We start from the raw sequence: 24,539 nt of genomic DNA, 5'->3' as shown, positions 1-24,539 counted from the left end.
TGTCGGAAAGCATTTAAAGACCAACTCTGATGGAAATTATGTTTTTGTTGTTTTTAACATGTTCTTGTGCCATTTTTCTTATTTGATTTTATTGATTTATTTCAAGCATTGTAGTCAAAGCAATAAAGAATTTACACATATTTATCAAACTCATTACAGAAATGATGAAATGCATAGATTAAAAAGACAGAAAACAAAACAAAAATGTCACTTAAATCATATATGCTTAATTAAATACAGTGATCATTAACTGAAGTATAAGTAGAGTTTGATTTATTGCTTGAAAAGGAGTGGGAAGAAGCAAGCTTATATAATCCAACCCCTGCTGAGTTCATTCATTTGATAGTTTAACAGTGTTTTTAAATCTGTTTCTGATCAGATAGATTCTCTTCAAGTAACAAAATCCAGTGCCTAGAAATGATTGATGATCTTCAGAAAACATTCATTCATGATTTCAGTAAACAGTAACGATACCGATATGTAATAATAATTTATTATCATTAGAACTCGTGATAACATTAAACTAGTAATTATTGCTACACATTGCAGATCAAGTAAACAAAATCAATGGCTTATTGATTGTAATTGAAACATTTCAGTAATCATTATTGCACATTACAATGTAACACTTAGTGGTTGTAATTAAAAGAGCTTTGATTATTTCACCACAATCAAGTTCACGCATGTAATTGGAATTATTCAAACACCTGTTGATCCTTAAATCCTCTTATCTTCATATCCTGAAATAAGAGTTTCGTTATACCTTTTCTTGAATATTTGAATATTTGAACATTTCTTGAGTTCATTACTTAAACCGTTCCAAAGTTTAGTGCCACACACCGACACACAGAAACTTTTCTTTGTGGTTCTTATCAGTTTGTTCTTGAAGTTCCTACATCCCCTCAGTCTGTAGCCTCCTTCATTTTCTAAGAACTGTTTCTGGATGTTGAATGGTAACGATTTCCCACTGACTCTGTATAAAAGTTGCGCAGTGTAAAACTCAACAAGGTCATACAGTTTTAAAAGTCTTGATTGATAAAATAGATTGTTTGTATGATCAAGATATCCGGCTTTATGTACAATTCTGACGGCTCGTTTTTGAAGTAAAAAGAGAGGATGTAGTGAGCTCTTGTAATTATTCCCCCAAATTTCTATACAGTAGGTGAAATATGGTAATATTAAAGAACAGTACAATAAATATCTACTGTTGTTTCCTAATATATGTTTAGATTTATTTACGATTGAAATACTTTTTGAGACTTTAGTTTGTATGTGTCTGATGTGTGGCTTCCAACTTAGTTTGTCATCGATAAAAAACCCTAAGAATTTGATTTCTGTAACACTTTTGATTAAGACATTATTTATTTCAATTGAGAGCTCTTTATTTGCATTGAAGTTTCCAAAAAACATCACTTTGGTTTTATCTAGGTTCAAAGATAATTTGTTGTAATCCATCCATAATTTTATTTTATTAAACTCTGTGTTTACCACCTTGATAAGTTCCCTATGATTGTCTGTAGAATAGAATATGTTTGTGTCATCAGCAAATAATATGAGTTTCATAAGCTTTGAAACATTGAATATGTCATTTATGTAAATATTGAATAGCAGCGGGCCTAGAATTGATCCTTGTGGGACACCACAACTTATGAGGGAAGATTAAGCTTAAAATTGTATTTCTGTGCATTTCTTCATGCAAATGGTTGCATATCCGGAGCAGACGCAAAATTGCCGTTGGAAAAGGTTGTAGCTGTGACCGTGTAGCTCCATTCTGATGCATCCACTTGTAGACAGATAGGTTGGAAATGCAAAGTATTTATTTTGAGACTTAAAACATCTGCTTGTTTCACATCTGAAGCTGGTGAACTATAATAGAACATTTTAAAGCAAAAGAAAATTCCCAAAACAAAATGAAAGCCATTTAGATGTTCTTTTTCCCAGAGAAGTTACTTTTTTGAAAAGCAGCAAAAACAACAGGTAGGAAAAATAATTTCTCTTTACATTCATTTACACCTTCAGACACAAGACAGCATCTCTGTAGTTAAACTAATAGTGATGTTAATTACAAAGATAAATGTTGAGAAAAATGTGTTCACTAAAGTAAAAAAAAGCAGTTTTCATTAAAGTGGACTTAAGCACTTTGAAAGCATTTGTTAAGTCTTGATCAATTAAATTAGCAATAGATAAGCTTAGTTTAACATTACAGCAAAAACATGGGCAAGAAAAGACTGGAAATATTGCTGTGGATACATTTTAGTGCTGCACTGCTTTTGTAAACAAAGTAAAACATCATTACCAATAAATGTCTCTCCCTTATGAATCGTTTGACTTCAAATGTGCCACATTTAAAAAGAAAAATAAATGATGATTCATGCACTAAAAAACAGAAAGAAATTTGCTAACAATGTTTTGTCGTTTTTTTAATTTTATCTCATGATGCGCAGCAGGTTGAAGACTTGGGCGGCTGCTCCAGGATGGATTCACGCCGCAGATCATTGGGCAAAGCGCCGCCGGGGCCCCAGACTGTCAGCTCTCCATAGATCCCGGTCTCGATCATCTCCTCCTGCCAGGGGATGGCGATGTTCCCTGAAGCAAACTCATCGAAAAACACTGTGTCCACGTCTTCCAGCTGCACGCCCTTCACCGTAGAAAAGGCCCCAACGTCGTCCAGATCTTTGGCGTACACCGTCTTGGAGTCTGGCACAAAGGGAGGTGGCAGGATCCCTGAGGACGCACAACATCAACAATAAACACAAGCAGCTCCAAAACGTTCTGCGCTGCACTGGAGTTCTCCAGAAAGGGTTAGGAGTGGGAGTAAAAGCGAGGTGACCTTTTTCTGACTTTTAAATGTTTAAATTTTGAAATACCCAGCCTTTTTGATATATGACTAATTTTTGTCAGTATTAAAACCATCAATATATTTATTTAAAATGATTTTAAAACCAGGGCTGCACGGTGGTGCAGTGGTTAGCGCTCTTGCCTCACGCAAGAAGGCCCCAGTTCAAGTCCTGGCTGGGGGACCTGAAACAGACCAACAGTGGGGGACCTTTCTGTGTGGAGTTAGCATGTTCTCCCCGTGCATGTGTGGGTTTTCTATGGGGACTCTGGCTTCCTCCCACCGTACAAAAACATACTTCATAGTTTAATTGGTCACTTTAAATTGTCTATAGGTGTGCATGGGTGTGTGATATGTGACCCTGTGACAGACTGGCGAACTGTTCAGGAGGTCCCCTGCCTTCGCCCATAAGTGGCCGGGATAGGCCAGGGACAAAACGGAAGAAAATGAATAAATGAATTTTAAAACCAAAACTTTTTAAAAATGTGTTATATATCATAGAATATATTTTTAATTTTATACTTAACAATGTCAGTTGTACAATAATTGGATAAAGCCTTGATTTTGATGAGCTCTTACTCGCTTTGGATCCCCCACTGGCACACAGGAGTGAGGTCAACCTAACTTTTATTTTTACAAAAAACAAAGGGGCTCACTGACAGCTTAGGTTCAGTTTTTAGGCTTAGTTTTTCTTCTTTGTTATGTTTTTTTTGTTGTTGTCGTTAGAGTGTTTTAATATACATATCTGTAAAAACTGACCTGCATTCAGTTTCCTCCAGTTGATCTGACTGAAGAAGGGGTGCGTCCTCAGCTCGTCACATGACCCGTTCTTAAAGCCAAGCCTTTTGTCGGCCTCTTTGCACAGCAGACCCTCACAGATGGACTTGCCGTTTTCACTGAATTTCTCTGGGTAAGTGACCGGGTCGTTCAGAATCCTCTTCTTTACCACCTTATTCTCCACCTGTTAAAACCCAATTCAGTGATGTCATAGGGTTCACTTGTGCAAAATGTAACAAAATCTGTAAGTGTTCAAACTAAACTTGGCAAGCTGTACGCAATGTTGTCTTACTAGTTTAGCAAAAGTCATGTAAAATGTCTCATAACAGAACACGCTAAAGGCACAATGACCAAAAAAAAGGAGAAAAACACCATAAGAAAATGTCTACCTTCTCTCCTCGGGTCCTGAAGGGCCCTTTAGCAGCCAGAAACTCGTAAAGAGTAACACCCAAAGTAAAATAATCCACACAGTAGTCGTACTCTTCTCCATTCAGGAGCTCTGGAGCCATGAAACCTGAAGGTCAAAGGTCACACCACAGGAAGGTCAACATGCAAACCTCACTTCCAGAGTGGAAAATATTTTAAGATAAAACAAATGAACTCCAGTCTTCTAAATCAATCTTGACAGTAAGAATTTTTCCATTTCAAAACACACAAGATTAAAAGAAACATAACTTTTTGGAGCACAAAAACGTGGTTAAAAACAGTTTTTAAAGTTTTTTTGACAGAAAATCCTGAACACAGGAACACTTTTATTTTGACAACAAATAAAAGCTGATTTATTGCGATCATGAGTTTTCCAAAGCAACAGTACACACATTAAAGTACACAAAACAGAACAATGATTCTTTGTTTTTTATCAATGTTAACATTTGTCAAAGCAGGAGAGAATTGAACTCTACATTTTCCCTAGAAATTGATTCCTTCTTTTAATCATTTGTGAATTAGCAAGAACATGTTTAACATTCCTATAACCCAAAATGAAAAACTTGAAGGACTGCATTCCAAAATCAAGTCAAACATCAAAATGTACCGTAAATTCCGGACTACGAAGCGCACCCGATTACAAGCCGCACCCACCCATATTCACGTGTTTGACTGCTTTTATACGTACACAAGCCGCGTCAGAGTACAAGCCGCGCATGTGATAGTCGATATTGTCATCCTGACAGATCACGCCCAGCATCCCAGAGAGAGTGCAATTCATTAGCACATTGTGGGTGGTGCCACCTTTGCCTCTGGGTCACGTATTTGAGTGTATCGACATCTGACAAACAGCATGGACCTATATTCTGTTCACAAGTCCCTCAGTTATGGTGTTTTTATTTCATTTTTTTTTTTACTTATTGACAATCTAGGTATCTAACATAAAATTACAAACAGTAACCATATAATCAACATTACATCCCTCAGTTATAATGAGGAAATTTACATCCGCGATTCCACATTTCCCATGAGTCTTAGGGGCTAAAGGCGGGGCCAACGCCCGGCTCGCCATTCTGTTGTACGTGTTTAAGAATTAGTAGTAGCAGCAGTGCATGGAGGGGTGAACGGGAAAAGCTCTCCTTCCGCTTGTGTCGCGGCAGCGTTATGGGATTAACAGGACTGGTTAGAAAACACAACGGTAAAATACAGCAGCGGCGACTGAAAAGCGCGCGCCTCAGCGCGATACGCGCGCCTCAGTGCGGCGCGTGCGTCAGAATTCAGAAGCCTCTGCACTCCGCGGACGCCTCTGCGCTCCGCTCCCGCCCCGCGCGCTCCTTGTCTCCCCTTCCTATCTACTCCGACACCTCTGGCCAGGGCAGCTTCAAGGAGGAGCACTTCGTCCCCGTTGCGCCGGTGGATGGAGCAAATCGTTTCTGTGCAAAGCAATCGGACTTAATACTGTACGTTTTGTGTATGAGGGGCGGGTGCGTTGTTACGTGTGGGAGCCATCAGACTACCATTGGCCCCGCAGCTCAATCAGCAGGAGAAGATGTCTCCAGCTCACACGGAGGCTGTGAGTTTTTCAAAGCAAAATTCCGCTTTTACGGTTTCCTTAGAAACCGTAAATGGAGTGTACATTCACTCCATGCGCTGTTCTCTCCGTCACGCAGCAAACCGGCTTTTCCAAACCCGTTGGTGACGGTGGACTTTTTTACGCTGCTTTTAACGATTGCTTTTAACTTGAAAGCTTCATCATAATGTAGCGGCGATCACGTGCACGTTGGGTCTAATGGCCCCAAAGGATTCTGGGATGCGGCCGGGCATGCGTGTTTGTTTTGTTGAACCATGACTGAAGTGTCTAAGACCTGAAGTCAAGTCCATGCTGTTTGGCTGCCAAGAGGTATGTTGAAAAAAATGCCTCGTGCTTGGTGTTAGATAGAGAATTCAAACTATTCACTGAGTTCTAAAGTACGTACATGGCGGCCGCCAATTAAATCCATAAAATAGCCGCGTCCCTGAAAAAGCCGCAGGGCTGTAAGCGCAGGAAAAAAGTAGCGGCTTGTAGTCCGGAAATTACGGTACTCATTATATAATATTAGGAATACAGTTGAGAAAATCAACACAAGTATTCTCATTCTGAAGAAGCTCTGGACATTCTCCAACTTTACTCAATATTAAGCATGTATTTTTTATTTATTTATTTATTTATTGCAAGATTTTTTTAAGTGACCTCACTTTTTGTGATGAACCTAATAGGGGTTTGCATAATAAGATCCCACTAATCAACTATAACCAAGTAAAAGTCAGTTAAACTGTTTTTAATTACCTGGAGTTCCAGCATAGCCCTTGATTTTGAACTGATCGTCAGCAAGCTCCACAGCCAGACCAAGATCAGAAATACGCACGTGACCTGTGAAGACACACAGTGAGTATGATCAGAAAGTTCTGACAGTCTGAAAGCTGATCTCCAACCCCCTGTGCCTCAGGAAACCCTTAACAAGAAGTAGTACACTTGAAGTTTGTTAAGTATACTTGAGTAGAAGTATAGTAAGTATTCTATAGGCCATGTACATTTTGTGTAGGAAGTATACTAACTGAATACTTTTAAGTGTACAATAAATAGATGGTACCAGTACATAATAAACTTCCAGTACTGCCTCACTTTTACTTTAGTACACTTGAATAGACCACTATTGGCTACATACAAAGTCACATGATAACCCAGAGATTCTTTTGATAGTGGAATAAATATTCCCTTATTTCACATCAAGTGTAAAAAAAATCTTTTTAATTAACCCCCTCCCCCTTGGAAAGTTTGTTCTTTTTTAACAAATGTAACATGACAGTGCTAATGTTTCATGTAAAGAAGGATATATAGATAGACAAATGGACAGACAGGCATAAAAACAAAACAAAGATCAATTCAACCTCAACAGGGCAAAAACCAGTGTCCTGCCTGTACCTGTCCCAGCCCGGTAAATGTAGAGCGTCAGGAAGAGTATTCAACAGATCAAAGGAGTAGATAGACATGGAAACATTTACTGATATGATGACAGCGGGGTTTTCTAAGCATTTTAGGGTCTTGGAGGATTATGACACCCCAAACTGTATAGGATTGCCCTCCCCATCTTTGATATTCTACCTGCACCCCATAGTGGGGCTGGCTAAATCTAGGCTACTTTTTTTCATGTTTAATATTGCACATTTTTGTTGAGTAATAAATAAAAAATAAAAGTGAGTCATACTGTACGTCATGTCTACAGTACATCAGGCCCAACACTCATAAAAGCTGCCCTCAGCTCTCACTGCTATGCGGTGGTTCTTTTTCTACATATATTCTTTGTAGATTTCCCTTATTGACAATAACCATAAGATTGTTGGACTGACTGTTATTACGTGTACAACAATGTCCAACAGGGTCAGTTGGAAAGCTTTTGACTGGGTCAAAAAAGCATGAAATATATTGTCTTGTAGAAGTTGTTCTCTGATGTGTATTAATCTAACAATTTGTTTTTAAAAATCCCCTTTTTTGTGATGCTAAGGCTATTTGGACACATTACCAAAAGAGGCATAAATAAATGTGAAGCTTTGGCATTTTTTTCAGCACTTTTAAGGGTAAATCAAATGACTGTCTGACCTTCATTGTCCAGCAGAACATTCTCTGGTTTGAGGTCTCTGTAAATGATCCTCTTCTGATGGAGGTGCTCTAGACCCTGAATGATCTGTGCAGCGTAGTAACAGGCTCGAGGTTCATCAAACCCAGGGTTGTTCTCATCCACATTATAGATGTGATACCTAGAAAAAGGTGAAACTTGGATGACCCAAGAAACAGTTGTGGAAAGAGACAGACATCTGGATTGAATCCAGTTTGAGAGTGAAACGGAAAAATGTGAAAAGGAACTCTAACCTCAGGTCTCCTCCGTTCATTATGGTCATGACCAGACAGAGTTCAGTTTTTGACTGGAAGGCATAGGCCAAAGAGACGATGAACCTGCTGTGAACTCGTGCCAGGATCCTTTTCTCAACCATCGCCCCCTAGAGGTAAGAGAACAACATAGCGTGAGTACACCTTAAACCAGGATGACCACACGTTTACCTCGTGCCACAGATGATCATGCAGACTTCAGTTCTAAGAATACAAATGCATAAAATACTGTCTAACCAATATAGTCTCGAAGTCAGAACCAGCAAACTTTTCTTAACCAAGAAGTTACAGCAAATGATAATGCATTGGTTTGTGCATTTTAAAACTCTTTAACATCTTAGGTTTCTGCTTTATTTGTAAGATTTTTAAAGTGTAACCAGATTTCAGTGGACTACTGTCTAAAGGTTCATAGTCTTTGCAGATCTGTCTACATACTGCTATTCTTACCTCATACCCTTTTCTCTTCTTCAGTCTCTTCTTGTTCAGTTTTTTACAGGCATACAGTTTCCCTGTGGCTCTCATCTGGCAGGCTGACACTTCCCCAAACCCTCCTTTACCCAGCACACGAAAATCCAAGAACCAGTCCTCTCCTATGGGTTGCATTTCAAGCCACTTCCACTGCAGAAACCTCTTTAGATACATGCTCTCCAGGAAGAAGGTGTAGGGCACTTCCTTGAGAAAGTCCATCACGCTGTCCATGGTTTCACTGAAGAGCTCATCCCCGGCTTCTTTGTGTTTCTCCTTTACCTTTGTGATGCCATTTTCTGGCAGAAACGGGCAGTAATGTTTGGCATCGGGCTCCATGTACCGAGACAAGATCTTGCTTGCTTTCTTGGCCCGGTCTTCATCCTCAGCCATGTTGTACTCTTCGATATCCTTCCACAGACGGCTGGGCCCCTTGTACTCATTGATGGAATCAAGGAACTCCTGGAACAGACGTTTGCCGATGGGCTGCTCCACACAGACCGTCTGGAAGCCCAGGTCCAGAGTCTCTCGCAGACCTTCACAAACGGTAATGTGGGGCAGCTTCAGGCGGGAGTGGAACTTCTTGTCACGGTTGGCTGCAGGGTTGGCAGTGCCGTCGAAGCTCCCACGGGCAGAGATGTAGGCGGAGTTGGCCACCACTGTTGTAAGGCCACCAATATCCATGGTGACACAGTGGAGAGGAGGAACAAAGGTGAAGTGAGAGGTGGGAAATACAGTAAATGCTGCAGAAGAGCAGAGGTCTCAAAACCAAAGCAGCAAGGTAGTACCCGCTACAGACTGACAGACAGATCTCAGGGACTTTCTTCAATGAGATGATCGCCAAACCTGAGAGTCCCTTCCCTTTCTCTCATTCACATGCAGGCACACATGCAGATCTGCCTGACTCATCACCTTTCTCCAGAGGGACTTATCCTCAGTCTAATACTTTATCCTGTCCTAACCCATGTGCATGCAAAAAAAGATAAGAGGAGGAACCAAGGAATAAAATGGAAATGCAAAGGACAGGTAGACCAGGTTCCAAAACGTTATAGAAAGCATAACAGGCTTGTGATAGGCAGAAAACAGATAAAAGCAAAGACTAAGACCTAAACTTCTTAAAAAATGGAATGTAGACAAGTATAGTTTGAAGAAAAACTCTATAAAACCACAAAACATTGTTTATGCAATTAGACTAATATTGTAGCTTCCTCATGCTAAGATTAGGAAATTCTGGGGGGGGGGGATCTTTCAATTTAATGTTTCTGAATTTTATCTTAAAAACCGTCTACAAGTTCAAAGTAATACTTCAGTTTGGTGCCATATTTTTATATTTATAATAGTTCTAGCTAAAAGATTTGAGAAAACCTTTTCATCAATCTATGCAAAAGTATCCAGCGTCTATTCCATCTAATAGGATGATGATCGTGATGTTTTTTTAGAGATGTGCTGAGTACAAGGTTTGTGGGTTATCAGCTTATGCAGAACAAGTCTGCAAGCATTTCTTACACACACTCACACACACGTGCAGATCTGAATCACCCACAGCTGACTGATTCACAGCAGTTAGACAGGGTTTCCTCCTGGCAGCCAGACAGTATTCAGTTGAAAAGATTTTGCGCGGTATGCTGTATGATTGGATGAGTAATATTCCATCACATGGATTCAGTCATGAGCTTGTTCCTTCATCTGCTTGCATTTGACTTTTAGTGCAATATAAAAAAAGGAATTTGTACTTTGCTTTTTTTAATTTTCAAGTTTCAAAGTTGATCTTTAAATAAAAGCAGCCACTAAATTTAGACTGGGATTGAAGCTAGACTTTAAAAATTGCTTCATAGATGACATCTTCCTTTTGTATTTACCTCAAAAAGACTTGAAACTCTTAAAAATGGTTCTTAGATGTTTGCGTTAATTTAATAATAAAATCTAAGGTTGCCAGATTAATTTTGAGAAAGTAAAAATAAGGACATTTCACAACAAAACTTATTTTTCACCCAATTTTTAATAAATAAAAAAAAGCTCCAAAGGCACAACAAACAGCTTCAACAACACACATCAGAACATGGAAAAACATGACATATGTATGATGGAACATAATTAGAAATAGAAATGGGAGTGTACAGTCACCCACACACCATTACATTGCACGTCAAAAGTAAAAGTGCTGCCTAAAATCTGTGACGTTCTTGAGCTAATCTTAAATTAGTAGGATTAGAGCTAGAGTATCAGCTGACCCACGCTTCCACTTAGCTGTAACGCCACTCACAGTTGAGTTTGGAACATCTAATTGTGATTCAAGACTGAATTTGTTGCTCAGGTGACCTACATATTACAAATATGTAGAAACCATCTGAGTTTCATTTTTTTTTATCATTTTGGCTCTGTGGTGTATGTTTTAATTGCAGAGGTGAGTTCAAAAGGCACAGAAATTTGACATTCAGGAATAACTAGTGAAGGATTTTTCTTCAATCCAACATAAAAATGATCACAAATGACTGAAGAATCTTTTTTCCCCCCCAGGTCTTTCATGACCCACATTCTCAGTATTTTAGCAGTGTGAAATAGAAAGTATCTTTTGTTGTTTTTTCCCCCCCAAGGAAAGTAAAACATTACTTCCCACAATGCATCCTGGTGCCATAGATGCAGGTAGATGATGCACATTAACCTGGTAATCCATGTGAGAAAATAAGAGTACAAAACCAAAACACTCCTGGAAACAGGAACACCCAACAAGAGCTGCAGTATCAGAGAGGCTTCATCATGACTGTCTGGTGACATAATAATCAGACAGTCAATGTGACAGACTTCACCTGTCATTTCTATCTCGGATTGATTTGTTGGGCTTTTTTTTCGAAACAGTAGGAAGTTGCAAAGAACCTTCAAAATGCTTTAATAAATAGAACGTAGAAAAAAAACTATTAGCAGTTTGCTTTAGATTATTTATTTGAGCGTTCATTGCTTCTATTAATTTTCCCCTTTTATCCCCCTCTGGGGAAAATGCATCTACAAAGTAAACTGCAGATGCTGAAGCAATGACAGGAGATCCTAAATATTGTTGGTCCTTGAACCCACCACCTTCATGTGAAGTGAGCGCAGCTGCCCTGCAACCTTTTTCTCCTATTCTTTCATTCACCGAAATCAGCAAAACAAGCTGAGATGCAACTGAAGGATTGCGATCCTTCACCCTCATCTACAGAACATCCACATTTATATACATGTTTACATAAATAATGACATTCCCTGAACAATTTCAAAAACAACAGTAGTTTACAGCATCTGGAATGCAGTACCAACAGTTTGTCTAACTGAAAGAGCCTTCACCTGTCTGTTGGAGTGTGTGCTTTAAATGGAAATAAATATAGACTATAAAACAAACAAAAGACTATACAACAGTAGGAAATGATTGAGGAATATGTCAGCTCTTAAACTGTAGTCTTATGTTTTTTTTCTTTTGTGACGCAGACGACATTCAGTACAAAGCAAGTAGGATATCTTGTGCTGTCGTCGGCAGCTCCGATAAACTCACGCTGTCCGGGTTTCTGTTACATTCGTGGAACCCATCTATGCGTGGTGACTCTCCACAACAATGGAGCCAACAGCAGACTCAGAGTGGTGACACTGAGGACCAGCAGGTACACCTGAACGACAAAGACACACAGACTCACAACCTATTCTTCACTTTCTGTGTAAACTCCACCATATAGTATTTATTAAAATGAACTTAAAAGTATAAATATGTAAAAATGTACCTGATACCTTTCATGAGACACAAATGCATTAACTGAAAACATCTGTTTTAAAAAAAAAGAAGCGAAAGTAACTCACTAATAAAAATCGTGTTTTGGGTATTTTTTAAAGGTTCTTGTGGCCTTTTTCTCACAATAAAGGATATTTTTAAAGAAAGTTAAGCTTAAAATAGCATTTCTGAGTATTTATTTTTCAAATCGTTGTGAATCAGGAGCAGACGAAAGAATGCTGTTGGATAAAGCTTGTAGGTGATACATAGAAGGCTCTGGGTGGGCCATTAGCTTCCTGCTCCGCTCCATTCTGATGCATCCACTTGTAGACTACCAGATCCATGAACGTCTTTGTTTTCCTCGTCTGAGCTGCTATCTGGCTCAGAACTACCCAGCTGGGTAACTGGATAGCTCCAATATTGCTCGCCATTTTTGTTGTATCATTATTGGTTGGCGGGTGTGAGGGGCTGTAAGCTAGCAGGAGAGCGTTTAAACAGAGAGTTCTCAGTTCCAGGAGTTGGTTGCCTCACCCCAATGGTGCCACCCACAACTCAGAGGCTAATTTCTAATGAACTACAGCCGCTTTATGTCCCAGAAAATGACACAGTTTCTTTTATTTTGGCTAAAGACAGCATAAATATAACTGAAAGGCCACTGGGAACGCTTTGATAATTGATCAAAATATGATTGAAGTGGGGTTTATAGTAAGTGACTTTCAAAGTTTAGTTATGACAACACTAAATCCAGGAAAGTAATGACTGACCTCTCTAGAGATGATGCCTGCTCGGCGGGCCTGGCTGCCCAGAACAAAGGAGAACTCGCTGACCTGAGCCAGACCAGCCGAGACAATCCATCGTATGTGTCTGGAGTTCTGAGGCAAAATGACGGACAGAACCAGTACAGCCATGAGGAACTGGAAGAAAAATAAACAGCCATTAAATCTGAGATCGGGAACATAAACAGAAAAACATTTTTTTTGAAAATTCAAGAAAAAGCTGAACCTTCATGATGACAAGTGTAAGCGTCAGCACTATTAGAAAGGTTAGTTCGTACAACACAAACGTTGGGAATACGTGGAGTCCTGCAGCAACAAACACACAATGATCAGGTGTGGTTGCTCTGTTAACTGTAGCACAAAAAACACAGAGTGTTTTGACTGACCGATGGAGGCAAAGAAGATTATGGCCAGAAAATCTCTAACGGGTTCGATGCACCCCATGACCTCTGATGTGACCATGTGTCCCTGTGAGGACAGCAAAGCTCCGGCCAAGAAGCAGCCAAGTTCCATCGAAACATCCAGAAGCTCTGTTACCTACAGAATTAAAAAAAAACATATTTGGACATGAAACAAAGATTTTTAGAACTGATTCAGAAATTAATTAAATGAGAGAGCATACCGTCAGCATGAAAAACACAAAAGCTGTTATCCCCAGCAGCAGGATCTCCTTGGTGCCTTTGCTCTCTGCGTGGAGTCTCTTGCAGTACTGGCCAATCACGTAAGATCGCAGCAATGAACACAGCAGCAGCACGGCAGCCAGAGACAGCAGCACCTGAGCAAGGAGACCCAGCACTCGCAGACCTCCGTACAAAAAGCTAGATTGGACAGAGGGGGCATTCGTTCCGTCATGCAGAGTTTAAATAAATCCGAACTATACCTTAAGAAGAGAGAATGAAAATAGCTGACCCGTCCAAATCTCCACTCTGCGCCTGGATTAAAGTCGGCATGACAGCAATGAACAGGCCAAGCTGAACATCTTGCATCACTAACATCCCAAGGAGAACGCTGCTGTAATCCAGGTCACCTGTCTCACATGAAAAACAACATGCACCCATTGACTACCTGTTACATCAACAAATGAATGAAAGGGAAATTCAACAAGCACAAAAATGAATTTTTATTTCCCTTAACGTTGGAATACATCCACTAAACCAAACTAGCTTTGTAACACTAATGCCAAAAAAAAGACTTATTTTCAACTTAAGATGTAGGTTTTATTTATTTACGCTTATAAAAGACAAAAGACACATTAATCATAAAAAATGCCACTAAAAAAGCCCTCCTCCATATACCTTCTTTGTCCACCTTGCCTCCTCCTGCTAGAAAGCGGGACACCAGCGGAGTGCTGGACAGAGACAGACAGGTGGAGATAAAAACAGTCTGAGTGGGCTGAATGTGCAGAAACTGCCCCCACAGCAAACCAGCTCCAACCATCAGCAGACTCAAGCAGCACGACCCCTGAACCGACGTCTTCCACACCTGCACACACATGCAACATTATGTGGACCTCTGAGAAGAACGATGATGATGATGATGATGATGATGATGACACACTTCAGCAGCGCAAGCTTAGATGTTACAGCTAAACTTGGAACTCCAGATTTTCCATTTTGATCATGTGATGTTGGATTTATCACAGTTTTGCTCACTTGCTTTCCATTTACAACCTTTTCGATTTACCTTTCGGAGGCGTTCAGGGGAGAACTCCAGTCCCACCACAAACAAAGTGAAGAACACCCCCAACTCCCCCAGAGTCTCCACCTGCACCATAGACTGCAAGACACAGAGAGAAGCATAACACTGAACCTTCTGCTGAAGCGTGAGTCTTTTTTGAGGTGAAATCTCAAACATTTGGTCAAACGTCTCCAAAAACAACAGCAAGAAAAAAAAGATGAAAATTCTAAAGGTGCTTTGTGTTGTTACATTTGTTATTTTGACCAAGACTCACAAAAATCCAGGAAATCCGGATGCATGAATCTACATTTATAATATTTGAATAACTATTGCATGTACTGATGCAGGAGAACCACAAACCCTGATGCTGTTGAGACCCGAAGGACCAAGCAGAACCCCGGAAATGATGTATCCAAACATGGGAGGAAGGCCCACCAGACTGCAAATCCAACCACAGGGGAGTGACAGCATTACCACTGACACCAGGTCCTAAACGCAAATAATGAAAAAAATATTACACAAATGCAAAAAATAAATGTCTATATGCTCTTTTTTTGTTGTGTGAATAAACCAAGTTCAACGCAGAAACAACCAACCTTGATAAAGTGATGGTCGGTTCTTGGCATCGTGGAGTCCCGCGGTTTAGTCAGAACATATTGGTTATTTTGGGAGTCGATGAGCATGCTCAGTCCAAGGTCATCCTCCACCTCTTTCTGTTTGGATGTATTCTTCAGCTTCCCCCCTTTCTCCTCATTTTCCACTCTCAGCACCGCCTCCACATTCACTCCTTTCATCTACAAATACAAAGAGACATGTTGGAAAACATGTCTTCATTATGGAAATTGTGTCGTTAGTGTTTTTATCATGTTCTTGTGTCATTTTTTTGATGATGGAGGACATATATAAAGAAAACTTAGCTCAAAATTGCATTTCTGAATATTTCTTTATTCAAATTGCTGTGAATCAGGAGCAGATGAAAAACAATGCAGTTGGAAAAAGATTGTATTTGTTACAAAGAAAATACTCTGGGCGGACCACAAGCTCCCTGCTCCACTCCATTCTGATGTGTACGTGTAGACAAATAGATCCACCTACGTCTATGTTTTCCTCGCCATTTTTGTTGCACTCGCAATGTTAGATTGGTGGTGTGAGGGGCTGTAAGCTAGCAGGAGACTGTGCAAACAGAGAGCTCTCAGTTATGGTGGTGGTGGTGGTGGGGGGTGCTTGTTGTCCCACCCACAACTCAGAAGTGAATTTCTAAAATATCCTGCTGCTCTGCAGAAAATATGTCCAAGAAAATGACAGTTTTTCTTTTTACTTTGCATAATTTTACTTTGCATAAACTGCATAATTATAGTAATTGAAAGACCACTGGGAAAGCTTTGGAAATAGCTTAAAAGATGGCAGGAGTGGGACTTTAATACTGTACCTGTATTTTTAATCTAACCCCACTTTGCAAAAAAAAAAAAAGGCTTTGGATTGTCACAACACGTGCATTTGTGATTCAAGTCTGCAAGACTGGTTTAAGATCGTCTAACCTGCTTGTTGTTGTCAAAGGCGTGCTCTTCGATCTCCTCCTCCAGTCTGTCTGCTGCTCTCCTGACGTCCTCCAGAATCCCATCCAGGATGGAAAGAGCCTTGTTCTGGGCCAAAGCACTCTTAACGGCCTCCTGCTGGTGTTTTTCTGCAGCCACGAGCTCCACATATTCTTGTTCTTCCTATAGAATGACAACATAGTTAACTCTCGAGTTCTGATGATGTATTCTCCATCAGCAAGTTTTCTTTCTTTTGAAAGACAGACATATTTATTTCTTTTAAGAACTTTTACCCAACTGCAGGATCTCATATACCTTTATGGCTGCCTGCCTGAGAGCCTCCAGCCTCTGTCTGCTGCTCTCCTTGATATTAACCACATCCTTGTAATCTCCCTGCAGCGCCCTCTGCAGGCTTTGCATCGCCTGGAACACCAGGTTTTCACTCTCATTCAGCTCCTTCTGAAACACCTCCAGAGTGTGAATCTTGATGCAAACAAAAAGACAATCGCCTGTTTAAGATTTGATCACTATCAATGTCATGATTCATTCAACAGACATTTTAAAATCAGCAGGACAGAATTTCCCAGTTTGCTACCTGGAAGTGTTTCTCCGGTTCCGAGAGGCTTTGGTCTCGTGCGACAGTGTTGGCGGCAGCGGACAGCTTCTTGACGACCACATTTTTCTTACGAAGGAGACCTACCAGCTGTTTGCAGTTGTTGGCCACCCAGCTCTTTCTCTCTTTCTGGGCGTTTTCTTTGGTCTGATAAACCCGGACGACTCGCTGGGCCACCTGGTCTTTCTGCGGCGCGGCAAGTGCCCCTGCCAGGCCGATAAGGCATAGCAGCCAGCATACACGCTGCATCAAAGCCTCTGCTTTGGTGTTTACCAGCACCAGGGATCTGATGAGCAGCAGGAGAGCTAGAGATCTGGAGAGGGGGGAAGATGGGAAAATGTGAATATATGCAGATAATTGTGTATTTTGATAACCATTATTAGGATCATTTTTGCTCTTTTATTTCTGGAAAATGAATGATAAAAAAAAAATCATAAACTGACGTGTTTGATGTTACAGCCCCCTTTACAAAACACTTATGACAGAACAACTAACCCACTTGGAGGGAATCCACAAATGCTTCCAACATTTTTTTTTATCCCTTTCAAAAGTTATACTGAATAAAAAAGCTAAATTAAAGCTGGCAACGCTTCAGTTTACTCTTAAAATTTTTGTTTAATTTTAGGGTAATGCCTCTTTCATGGCAGGGAAGAAATAAGTCAGCTGACCCATTTTGATTCATCACAAAATGCAATTTTTCAAACATTATTATCACTGGATAAATGTCTGATTTTCTTTAAGGCTGATTTCATTTCCACATGTTTATGTGCGACCAGCACAAAAAACCATGGAAATTCATGTTGGCCACACGTAATGCAGCCAAGATGTGCATTGCCTGCATGTATTATAAGTGTTACCAAGGCTGAATTTTGTTCAAAGTTAAACGCTGCTAGGTGTGTGAGATGTGTTCTCCCCATTTGATCCATCCTGATCCATCCTCTGGAAGAGTGGTGAGCAGAGAAAACAGGAGCCATTTGGTGATTTTACCCTTAACTTTAACCATAATCCTAACCTGAACCCTTCCTCTGGGTCTGTGCGGTCACATATTTCAAAAATAACATGCGAAGTTTCACTTTCTTTATCCTGTAGCTTCTGCACTTCAGCTTGATTTTCTTTGAACACTAATTTGACATTCAGGTCATTATCACTAAAAAGTGCCTTTGGTGTCCTCATGATTATCACTCAGACATGAACAAAATGGAGCAGAATAACTAAACTCTGACTTCTTATCATAAGTGACCAAAGACTTGCACACATATCAGTGAAAAAAAGGGCAAATAAGTACATTTATACACCCCAAAAAAATACTAAAAATAAATGCCAAATAACTTTCTTTACATATTCTTTTAGTACATTGTACCTTTGAGATCATGAGCTTAGCGTTCAAGCTCCCCGGCAGTCTTCCTCCTCTTGGCTGGGCTGCAGACGCTCAGCTGAATCTGTTTGGAATCATTAGTGCCACAGCTCCGACCTGCAAACATGAACGGATACATGATTTTTTTTTAATGACTGACTGGCATTCAAGGATAGTTCAGTGTATGTTAATTATGTGGGAGGAAAAATAGAGACACATTTTTAGAAGCAGTGGAAGCAGAACGACAGTCAAAAACATCCCTGTTTTACCATAAGATCACCTAACTATGTTGTGATTTTAGACTCTTTAGATACTAAAAGGCTAGAAATAAGTAATGGGTCAAATAGAATTGACTAGCTACAGCAATATTAACTACACTTGCACTATTAAATTATAATAAAATGTATTTGGATTTGAAATTGATTTATTTCAATTTAAGCAATCAAAGCAAAAAAATAAACTAAAGAAGAAGACAACCAAATGAGAAACATCTATATATTAAACTTAAAATGATTAGTAATTATTTAATTGGAAAATTTAAAAAATAAAAGTAAAAAAGATACACGTCCAAAAATCCATAAACACATGTAAACTATGGAATTATAATTACTCTTAATCATAAATAGTGATATTAATGCTTATACATTCAATATGTAAAGCATTTAATCCATTAAATGGAAAGTTTCTTAGTTTATTAATAATAATTTGTTTTTCAGATATGTATAATATCCCGATCCCACCTTTTAATTTAAGACATCACATTCTTCCAGAAATGTGTCATCAGACAAAAATTATTACAAATTCCATAAATCAATATTACTACTATGAAAAGTGCGTGGTTGTAACAAAGTGGAGTGATTAATAATTATGAAACGTAAAGATTTTTGCATTAATTATCAATCTTAGTTATTGTCAAACTTGTGATTAACTTTCTTAATGTGTGTATTTTTATTTTTATTTACCGATTTTTATGCAAAGGTTTATAATTTAAGACTGAGTTTCACATTAGATCAGTAAATGTTTAGTTATGTGAGCGTTGCTTTTCAGACCTAAACAAAACTGGCTTTGAAATTCTGACTTGTTATAAAAATGAGTATTTATTCATGTAAATCCTGTGAAATCAAGTCGGTGTGTGAATTTAGCAGTGAGTCTAAACTAAAGTCATATGTTCATCTTTAAAATTCCGTGTTTGAAAGTCCTAAAAAAACAGATTTTAAAGGGACTGACACATTCAAACATTGGTAAAGCGGAGCAAACAATAACACGTCATTCCAGGAAACACCTAGGCGTGTGAAATCCGCTCCACCATGTCCCAAAACAGAAAATATACTAAATAAACGCTGGAGATACCTGCCGAATGGAGTCCTGCTCTCAGCTCGGCCAGTGAAGAAACTTCAGGCGCAGGAGTAGACACGAACAATCGAGATGTTGTAACCGTAGCCTCCACCTCTGACACCCCTCCTACCGTGCCACATAGCTGAAACCAGCGTCTCGCAGGCGTTCCTGTTTTTTTTTTTTTCCTCTTTTAATTTAGCGTCAAACTTGATGCTTACTCTCACATTGATTACAGTTGGCAGTAAAGAAGCCCACGGCGGGTCACTGCGGTGAATTCCCCGCTGAGGGGGGGGGGGGGGGGATCTGAACTTCCAGCGTGGATAAAGCCCTGTTTTCCTCTAGTTAAGTGTGAAAGTAGGTAAGAAAGCCAACATTTGGTGTTAAAGTTCCTCCTCAGAGGAGCTGTCAGACTAGCTTAGGCACTCCCACATAACACAGCGTTACGGCTGCTAACAACATGTAGCTAACGTAGCTGAACAACACAACACCCGTTTTTAGGCTGACGAGTTAAACTGATGCTCGCCTAAACTGGCTTTAAAACTGACGCAATGTTTAATTGTTTTGCGCAAATAATTGTGTCACTGAAGTAAAATGTATATTTCTTTTTATCACATTACTTCCGAAATATCATTTAAACGTGAAAATGGGAGTTGTAGTTTATTAAACCCAACGGTCAACCTTTGACAAATGCTACTCGCCTCGAAACGTTCGAGGTGTATTAACCTTCATGTTAGCCGAGTTAAACTTTTCAATTTAACAAAGAATTAAAACAATCACGTCTCATGTTAATACAGCGATTTGAACAAACTCTGCGCCGATTTTATATTTTCGTTATGTGTGTGTGTTTTTAAACAAAACACGTACAACTTTATTTTGATGGGATATCAACATATAAAGTTAAGAATAAAATATTTACTAAAATTATATATTCTTTAGAAAACTGTTTGGTCGATTGTATCCTTTTTAAAAAAAAAGTTAGGTCAGGTTTAATAACAGCGTTAAACTGCATTTCCCATAAATATATGGTTCTTTTTGCACATGCGCGGTAATATCGGTTCGAATAGTCCAAACAAAAAAGTGCGTATTTATAAAAGTTTCGATGAACGTAGTATCTCAAAGGATACACCGAGATATAGTTCTATAAGATAAAATACATTTTCAAGAGCGTTAATATTTGTCAAAACTTTCACGGGTTTACGTGGTTAAAGTCTTTGTGGCGATAGGTGATCTATGTGCACGACAACCGCGCATGCTCCGTGCAACTTTTTTGTGACATTCCAGGTCGGGTGCGCACGCGGGATTTAAAGTCCCTTCACACAAGATAACTGGGTCAACTTCTGGAAACACATTAAAGACCAGTTCAAGAGTATGAGGACAGTTGTCAACCTAAGATTTTTTTTAATATTCTGAATGTCGGGTTTCTGTAGTTTAACATAAATAAGGTGCTTATTAGAATAATCCTGGGATGCTGTTCAAACAGAATATTGTGTCATAAAGAGTTTATAACTGCGTTATAACCTAAATGTTGTTCTAAAAAAAATGAATGTTTTTTTAACAGCACAGGTTGGAGTTGAGGTTTGACAGTCCCCGTCCTTTTACGCAGGCAGGGGAGAGGACAGCCCTGCTCTCCCCTATTTTCAAAACACAGACCTTCACCACATTTAACCCATGAAAGCTTTGGTGGATCGTAGGAAGCTTGAAGAGCTGTTCAACAGATACAAAGGTAAGTGTTTGGGAAGATATTTGCAGGTGATTGGAACAAAGGAAAAGTTCAAATCAGATGCTCAGGCCTCAATTTTCTGCTGCAGATCCCCAAGATGAGAATAAGATAGGTATCGATGGGATCCAGAAGTTCTGTGATGACCTGGCTCTGGACCCAGCAAGTATCTCCATACTTGTGGTGGCTTGGAAGTTCAGAGCCGCCACTCAGTGTGAGTTCAGCAAGAAGGAGTTCATTGAAGGCATGGTGGACCTGGGGTGAGACGTTCTGCAAATATTTTTAATGAAACATTACATTTCAGAAGTTTTTACGTGTCAACAACTGCACATCATCTATAAAATGAATAAATTAGGGATTTAAATTAACTTTTTTTTTCTCTTTCAGCTGTGATAGCACAAAGACTCTTATAGCCACTCTTCCTAAACTAGAGCAAGAGCTGAAAGAAGCAGGAAAGTTTAAAGACTTCTATCAGTTTACCTTCAGTTTTGCAAAGAACCCAGGCCAGAAAGGTTTAGGTAATCATCAGAATGAGTTTTTTTTATCTACAATATTCTAAATAAGTGTTGAACATTGTTATTTCTCTTTCCAGATCTAGACATGGCTATACCTTATTGGAATCTAGTACTCAAAGGCAGATTTAAGTTCTTGGATCTTTGGAATCGCTTCCTGCTGGTACGTTTATTTATTCAATTCTTTTTTTAGTGTCACTAAATATTTTTGTTTTTGTTTTATTAAAATAATTTTTCTTTTAAATGCAGTGTTATTTTATCAGTTTTTTTCCCTGCTAAATTGATTCAAATCAACAAGGACTAGTTAAAATCCCGTTCTATAGAGTTAGAGCAAAAACCTTTTCAACAGATTAAACAATTTAGAATGACTTCCACAAACAAAGCAGACCTGAGATTTACCTCTGATGTTACTTCATGAAGGAGCACCACAAACGATCGATCGCTAAAGACACGTGGAACCTCCTCCTGGACTTCAGCAACATGATTGAAGAGGATATGTCCAACTATGATGAGGAAGGTGAGCCCGTGGCAGAAGGGGGTTTTCTCGCACTGCAGTAGTGACTCTACAAGTTCCCTGCTCTGTTTCATTTGATGCATCCACTTTCAGATAAATAGATCACTTGAAGTCTTTCTGATCGTCTGGACAGCTCCAATATTGTTCGCCATTTCTGTTGCACCAGTAATGTTAGGTTAGGGGTGTGAGGGGCTGTCAGCGTGTAAACAGAGGTATGATGGTAAAAGGGGGCGGGCTACAGACCGGGCTGCAGACTGGCAGAACTACTGCCGTTCTGCAGAAACTTTGTCATGTCCTAGAAAACAACACAGGCTGATTTTGGCCTAATCATAATTAAAAGACCACTGGAAATGCTTTTACAATAGATTAAAAAAGGATCGCAGTGGTACTTTAAAAAAAAAAATAGGTTAACCAGTTTCATACCTTGAATATTTATCTTAGAAACATGGGACTTGATTGTTAACTATGCAGATAAAGCTAAGAAGCTTCTGTTAATGGAGTTCAAAACATGTCACTTCTTCACAGAAATCCATAGACCCATGGTGGTTCATGTTTATGGGTAATTACACCTCTAAATGCTGCCGGATGTGTCTGTTGCTAACAGTGTTGTTTTTGCTTTCTCTGCAGGGGCCTGGCCTGTCCTCATTGATGATTTTGTGGAGTTCGCCCGTCCAATTGTTACCAGAAATAAACACAAAATGACATAACACTTGAACCTCCTGCAGCGGATAGAGTGTATTCTTTCATTAGTCTTTTTTTGAACAAGGTTTTTAAAACCAAAAACAGACTAAGCTGGTCTTTAAGAGCCCTATTTGGATTCATCTAACTGCATTAGACTGGCGAATAGAAGAAAAGGCTTTTTCTGTTTGAACTCTGGAAATGAAATGTGAAAAATATCGCTCATCACTGGAGTCGTCAGTGAAAGGTGGTTTTGAAGTGCCTTTGTGTATTCAGAACAGGTTTTTATAGAAGCACGTGAACAGGCTAAACCATTGATGCAGGAGTTTGTGGCCTCACGATGTTGCAGCAGGAGCAGGAAGTCCTATTCTGTGTGTTTTTTATTTTATTTTGTAAGTCTAGAGCAGTGCCAAGAATCGAACAGGAATGTTTCCTTTGCCACAATTAGGAATTTGTTGGGTCTTTTTGAAATGAATTATGGCAGAGAAATCTAAATCATAAAGCCTAATTATACATTTCCTTTTTCCCCCGAAAATATGTTAGGAAATAACTCACCTTCATTGAATGAAAGCAAAAATGTCCAGATCAACGTCTCCTCACAGCATAGAGCTGCATGGCTTCTGCGTTTAGCACAGTTACAGTTTGTTCTACATATCATTTTTACGACAGTAGAATAACCAGAAGAACAACCCAGGAACAATGAGTAAAGCCAGACCTGCAGGTTGACTGTCTGTATGAAGACATGTCACATCTGCAAGTACAAACCGCACTGACCTTTACTTTTTCAGTTGCCGTCGTCTTCTTAGCTCCAGGCGTTTTGTAAAAACTGAAGAGCCAATCAGTTTACTTGACAGTTTGTTGTATTTTCGTATTTTAACTATCTAATTTACATACAATAGTATTTAAGATGTTTACACTTGAGGTTGTTGGTTGCTTCATTTGCTTGAAGCCTGTGTTGTTTGTTGAATCATGAGGACTGCTGATGCTGCCATCTAGTGGCGTTTGAGGGTTACAGCACTTCTTGTGCTGCAGGCAGATGTTACTAAAAAAGGCTCGTTACTGAAAGCAGCCAGAAATACTCTTCACTGTATTTAGTATTCACTTGTTGCCTTTGAACCTGCCTAACAGTGTGTTAAAGGCAGGGTTAGGGTTTACAGGAGAGTTCAGTCCTAATCATCCCTCAGTCATCAGTGAGCACAAGTTGAGTTCCAGTATTCTTTGTGTTCCACTCTGCCAAACTATCACCATCTATTTTCATGATGTTGTGGATGGTTGTCAATGTAGCTTTTACCCTTTTTTTTTTCTGCACCCCCTTTTGCTATTAGATTGCATACATGTTTTGTCTGCAATTTCATTGCAAGTTCTTGTAAAGTGCTTCTGACTGTTATTTTATTCTGCTAATTTATCAAATAAAAGCAGTGCACAATATTTGGTGACAAATTTGTTGTGAAAAGCATCCCCTTTGTGTGTTAGGAAGTCATCCTTGGCTGTCATAAAAGTAATATTCTTCACAGGTTTGTTCAGTCAAATGTTAACGCTGCCTTATATCTGCAGTCCAACAAAAGAATATTTACTGGTGAATGTTTAGTCACGTCTGTCACTCAGCAACATAAAAAGGCCATAAATCAAAGGGCATTTCCTTGATTATTTCTTTTGACGTTTAATC

The 24,539-nt window shown here is 39.3% G+C and overlaps 3 protein-coding genes and 1 long non-coding RNA gene across 12 annotated transcripts; 2 read left to right on the top strand and 2 right to left on the bottom strand.

The window, feature by feature from the left end:
• Positions 1 to 1,800: 1,800 nt before the first annotated feature.
• Positions 1,801 to 9,236, bottom strand: grk1 (G protein-coupled receptor kinase 1). Its single transcript, NM_001201490.1, is given in 7 exon segments — positions 1,801 to 2,724; positions 3,596 to 3,797; positions 4,003 to 4,127; positions 6,366 to 6,449; positions 7,677 to 7,834; positions 7,947 to 8,074; positions 8,412 to 9,236. Coding segments are annotated over 7 exon segments (1,692 nt in total). The 5' UTR covers positions 9,114 to 9,236; the 3' UTR covers positions 1,801 to 2,431.
• A 1,173-nt stretch (positions 9,237 to 10,409) lies between these two features.
• On the bottom strand, positions 10,410 to 19,633 carry tmco3 (transmembrane and coiled-coil domains 3). Of its 2 annotated transcripts, XM_004067154.4 has the most exons (15): positions 19,468 to 19,633; positions 18,124 to 18,234; positions 16,746 to 17,076; positions 16,466 to 16,633; positions 16,154 to 16,333; positions 15,212 to 15,409; positions 14,976 to 15,104; positions 14,622 to 14,714; positions 14,234 to 14,420; positions 13,848 to 13,965; positions 13,561 to 13,756; positions 13,325 to 13,475; positions 13,165 to 13,244; positions 12,927 to 13,076; positions 10,410 to 12,064 (listed from the first exon to the last, which is right to left on the bottom strand). In XM_004067154.4, exons 3-15 carry the CDS (start codon positions 17,010 to 17,012, stop codon positions 11,969 to 11,971), a joined length of 2,013 nt encoding a protein of 670 aa, XP_004067202.1. In that variant the 5' UTR covers positions 17,013 to 17,076; positions 18,124 to 18,234; positions 19,468 to 19,633; the 3' UTR covers positions 10,410 to 11,968. The 2 variants fall into 2 exon arrangements, with proteins under 2 accessions (XP_004067202.1, XP_011488648.1); XM_011490346.3 differs by lacking the exon at positions 13,165 to 13,244 and having other exon boundaries at positions 11,956 to 12,064.
• On the top strand, positions 11,947 to 15,200 carry LOC110017382. 2 transcript variants are annotated; one of them, XR_002292758.1, is made up of 3 exons: positions 11,947 to 12,058; positions 14,631 to 14,760; positions 14,963 to 15,200. It is a non-coding gene; the product is annotated as an uncharacterized LOC110017382 (long non-coding RNA). The 2 variants fall into 2 exon arrangements; XR_002292757.1 differs by lacking the exon at positions 11,947 to 12,058 and having other exon boundaries at positions 14,376 to 14,760.
• On the top strand, positions 19,629 to 22,910 carry LOC101175226 (DCN1-like protein 1). 7 transcript variants are annotated; one of them, XM_011490351.3, is made up of 7 exons: positions 19,629 to 19,810; positions 21,011 to 21,175; positions 21,261 to 21,429; positions 21,557 to 21,687; positions 21,762 to 21,844; positions 22,102 to 22,198; positions 22,823 to 22,910. In XM_011490351.3, the coding sequence occupies exons 2-7, from the start codon at positions 21,121 to 21,123 to the stop codon at positions 22,900 to 22,902; spliced, it is 615 nt and encodes a 204-aa protein (XP_011488653.1). In that variant the 5' UTR covers positions 19,629 to 19,810; positions 21,011 to 21,120; the 3' UTR covers positions 22,903 to 22,910. The 7 variants fall into 7 exon arrangements, with proteins under 7 accessions (XP_011488653.1, XP_004067203.1, XP_011488690.1 ...); XM_004067155.4 differs by having other exon boundaries at positions 19,636 to 19,806; XM_011490388.3 differs by having other exon boundaries at positions 19,703 to 19,810; positions 21,056 to 21,175.
• The last annotated feature ends 1,629 nt before the right edge of the window (positions 22,911 to 24,539 follow it).

The sequence above is a fragment of the Oryzias latipes genome, chromosome 3 (genome assembly GCF_002234675.1).
Source record: "Oryzias latipes chromosome 3, ASM223467v1".
Lineage (NCBI taxonomy): Eukaryota > Metazoa > Chordata > Actinopteri > Beloniformes > Adrianichthyidae > Oryzias > Oryzias latipes.
This window is presented reverse-complemented; position numbering and strand designations above follow the sequence as displayed.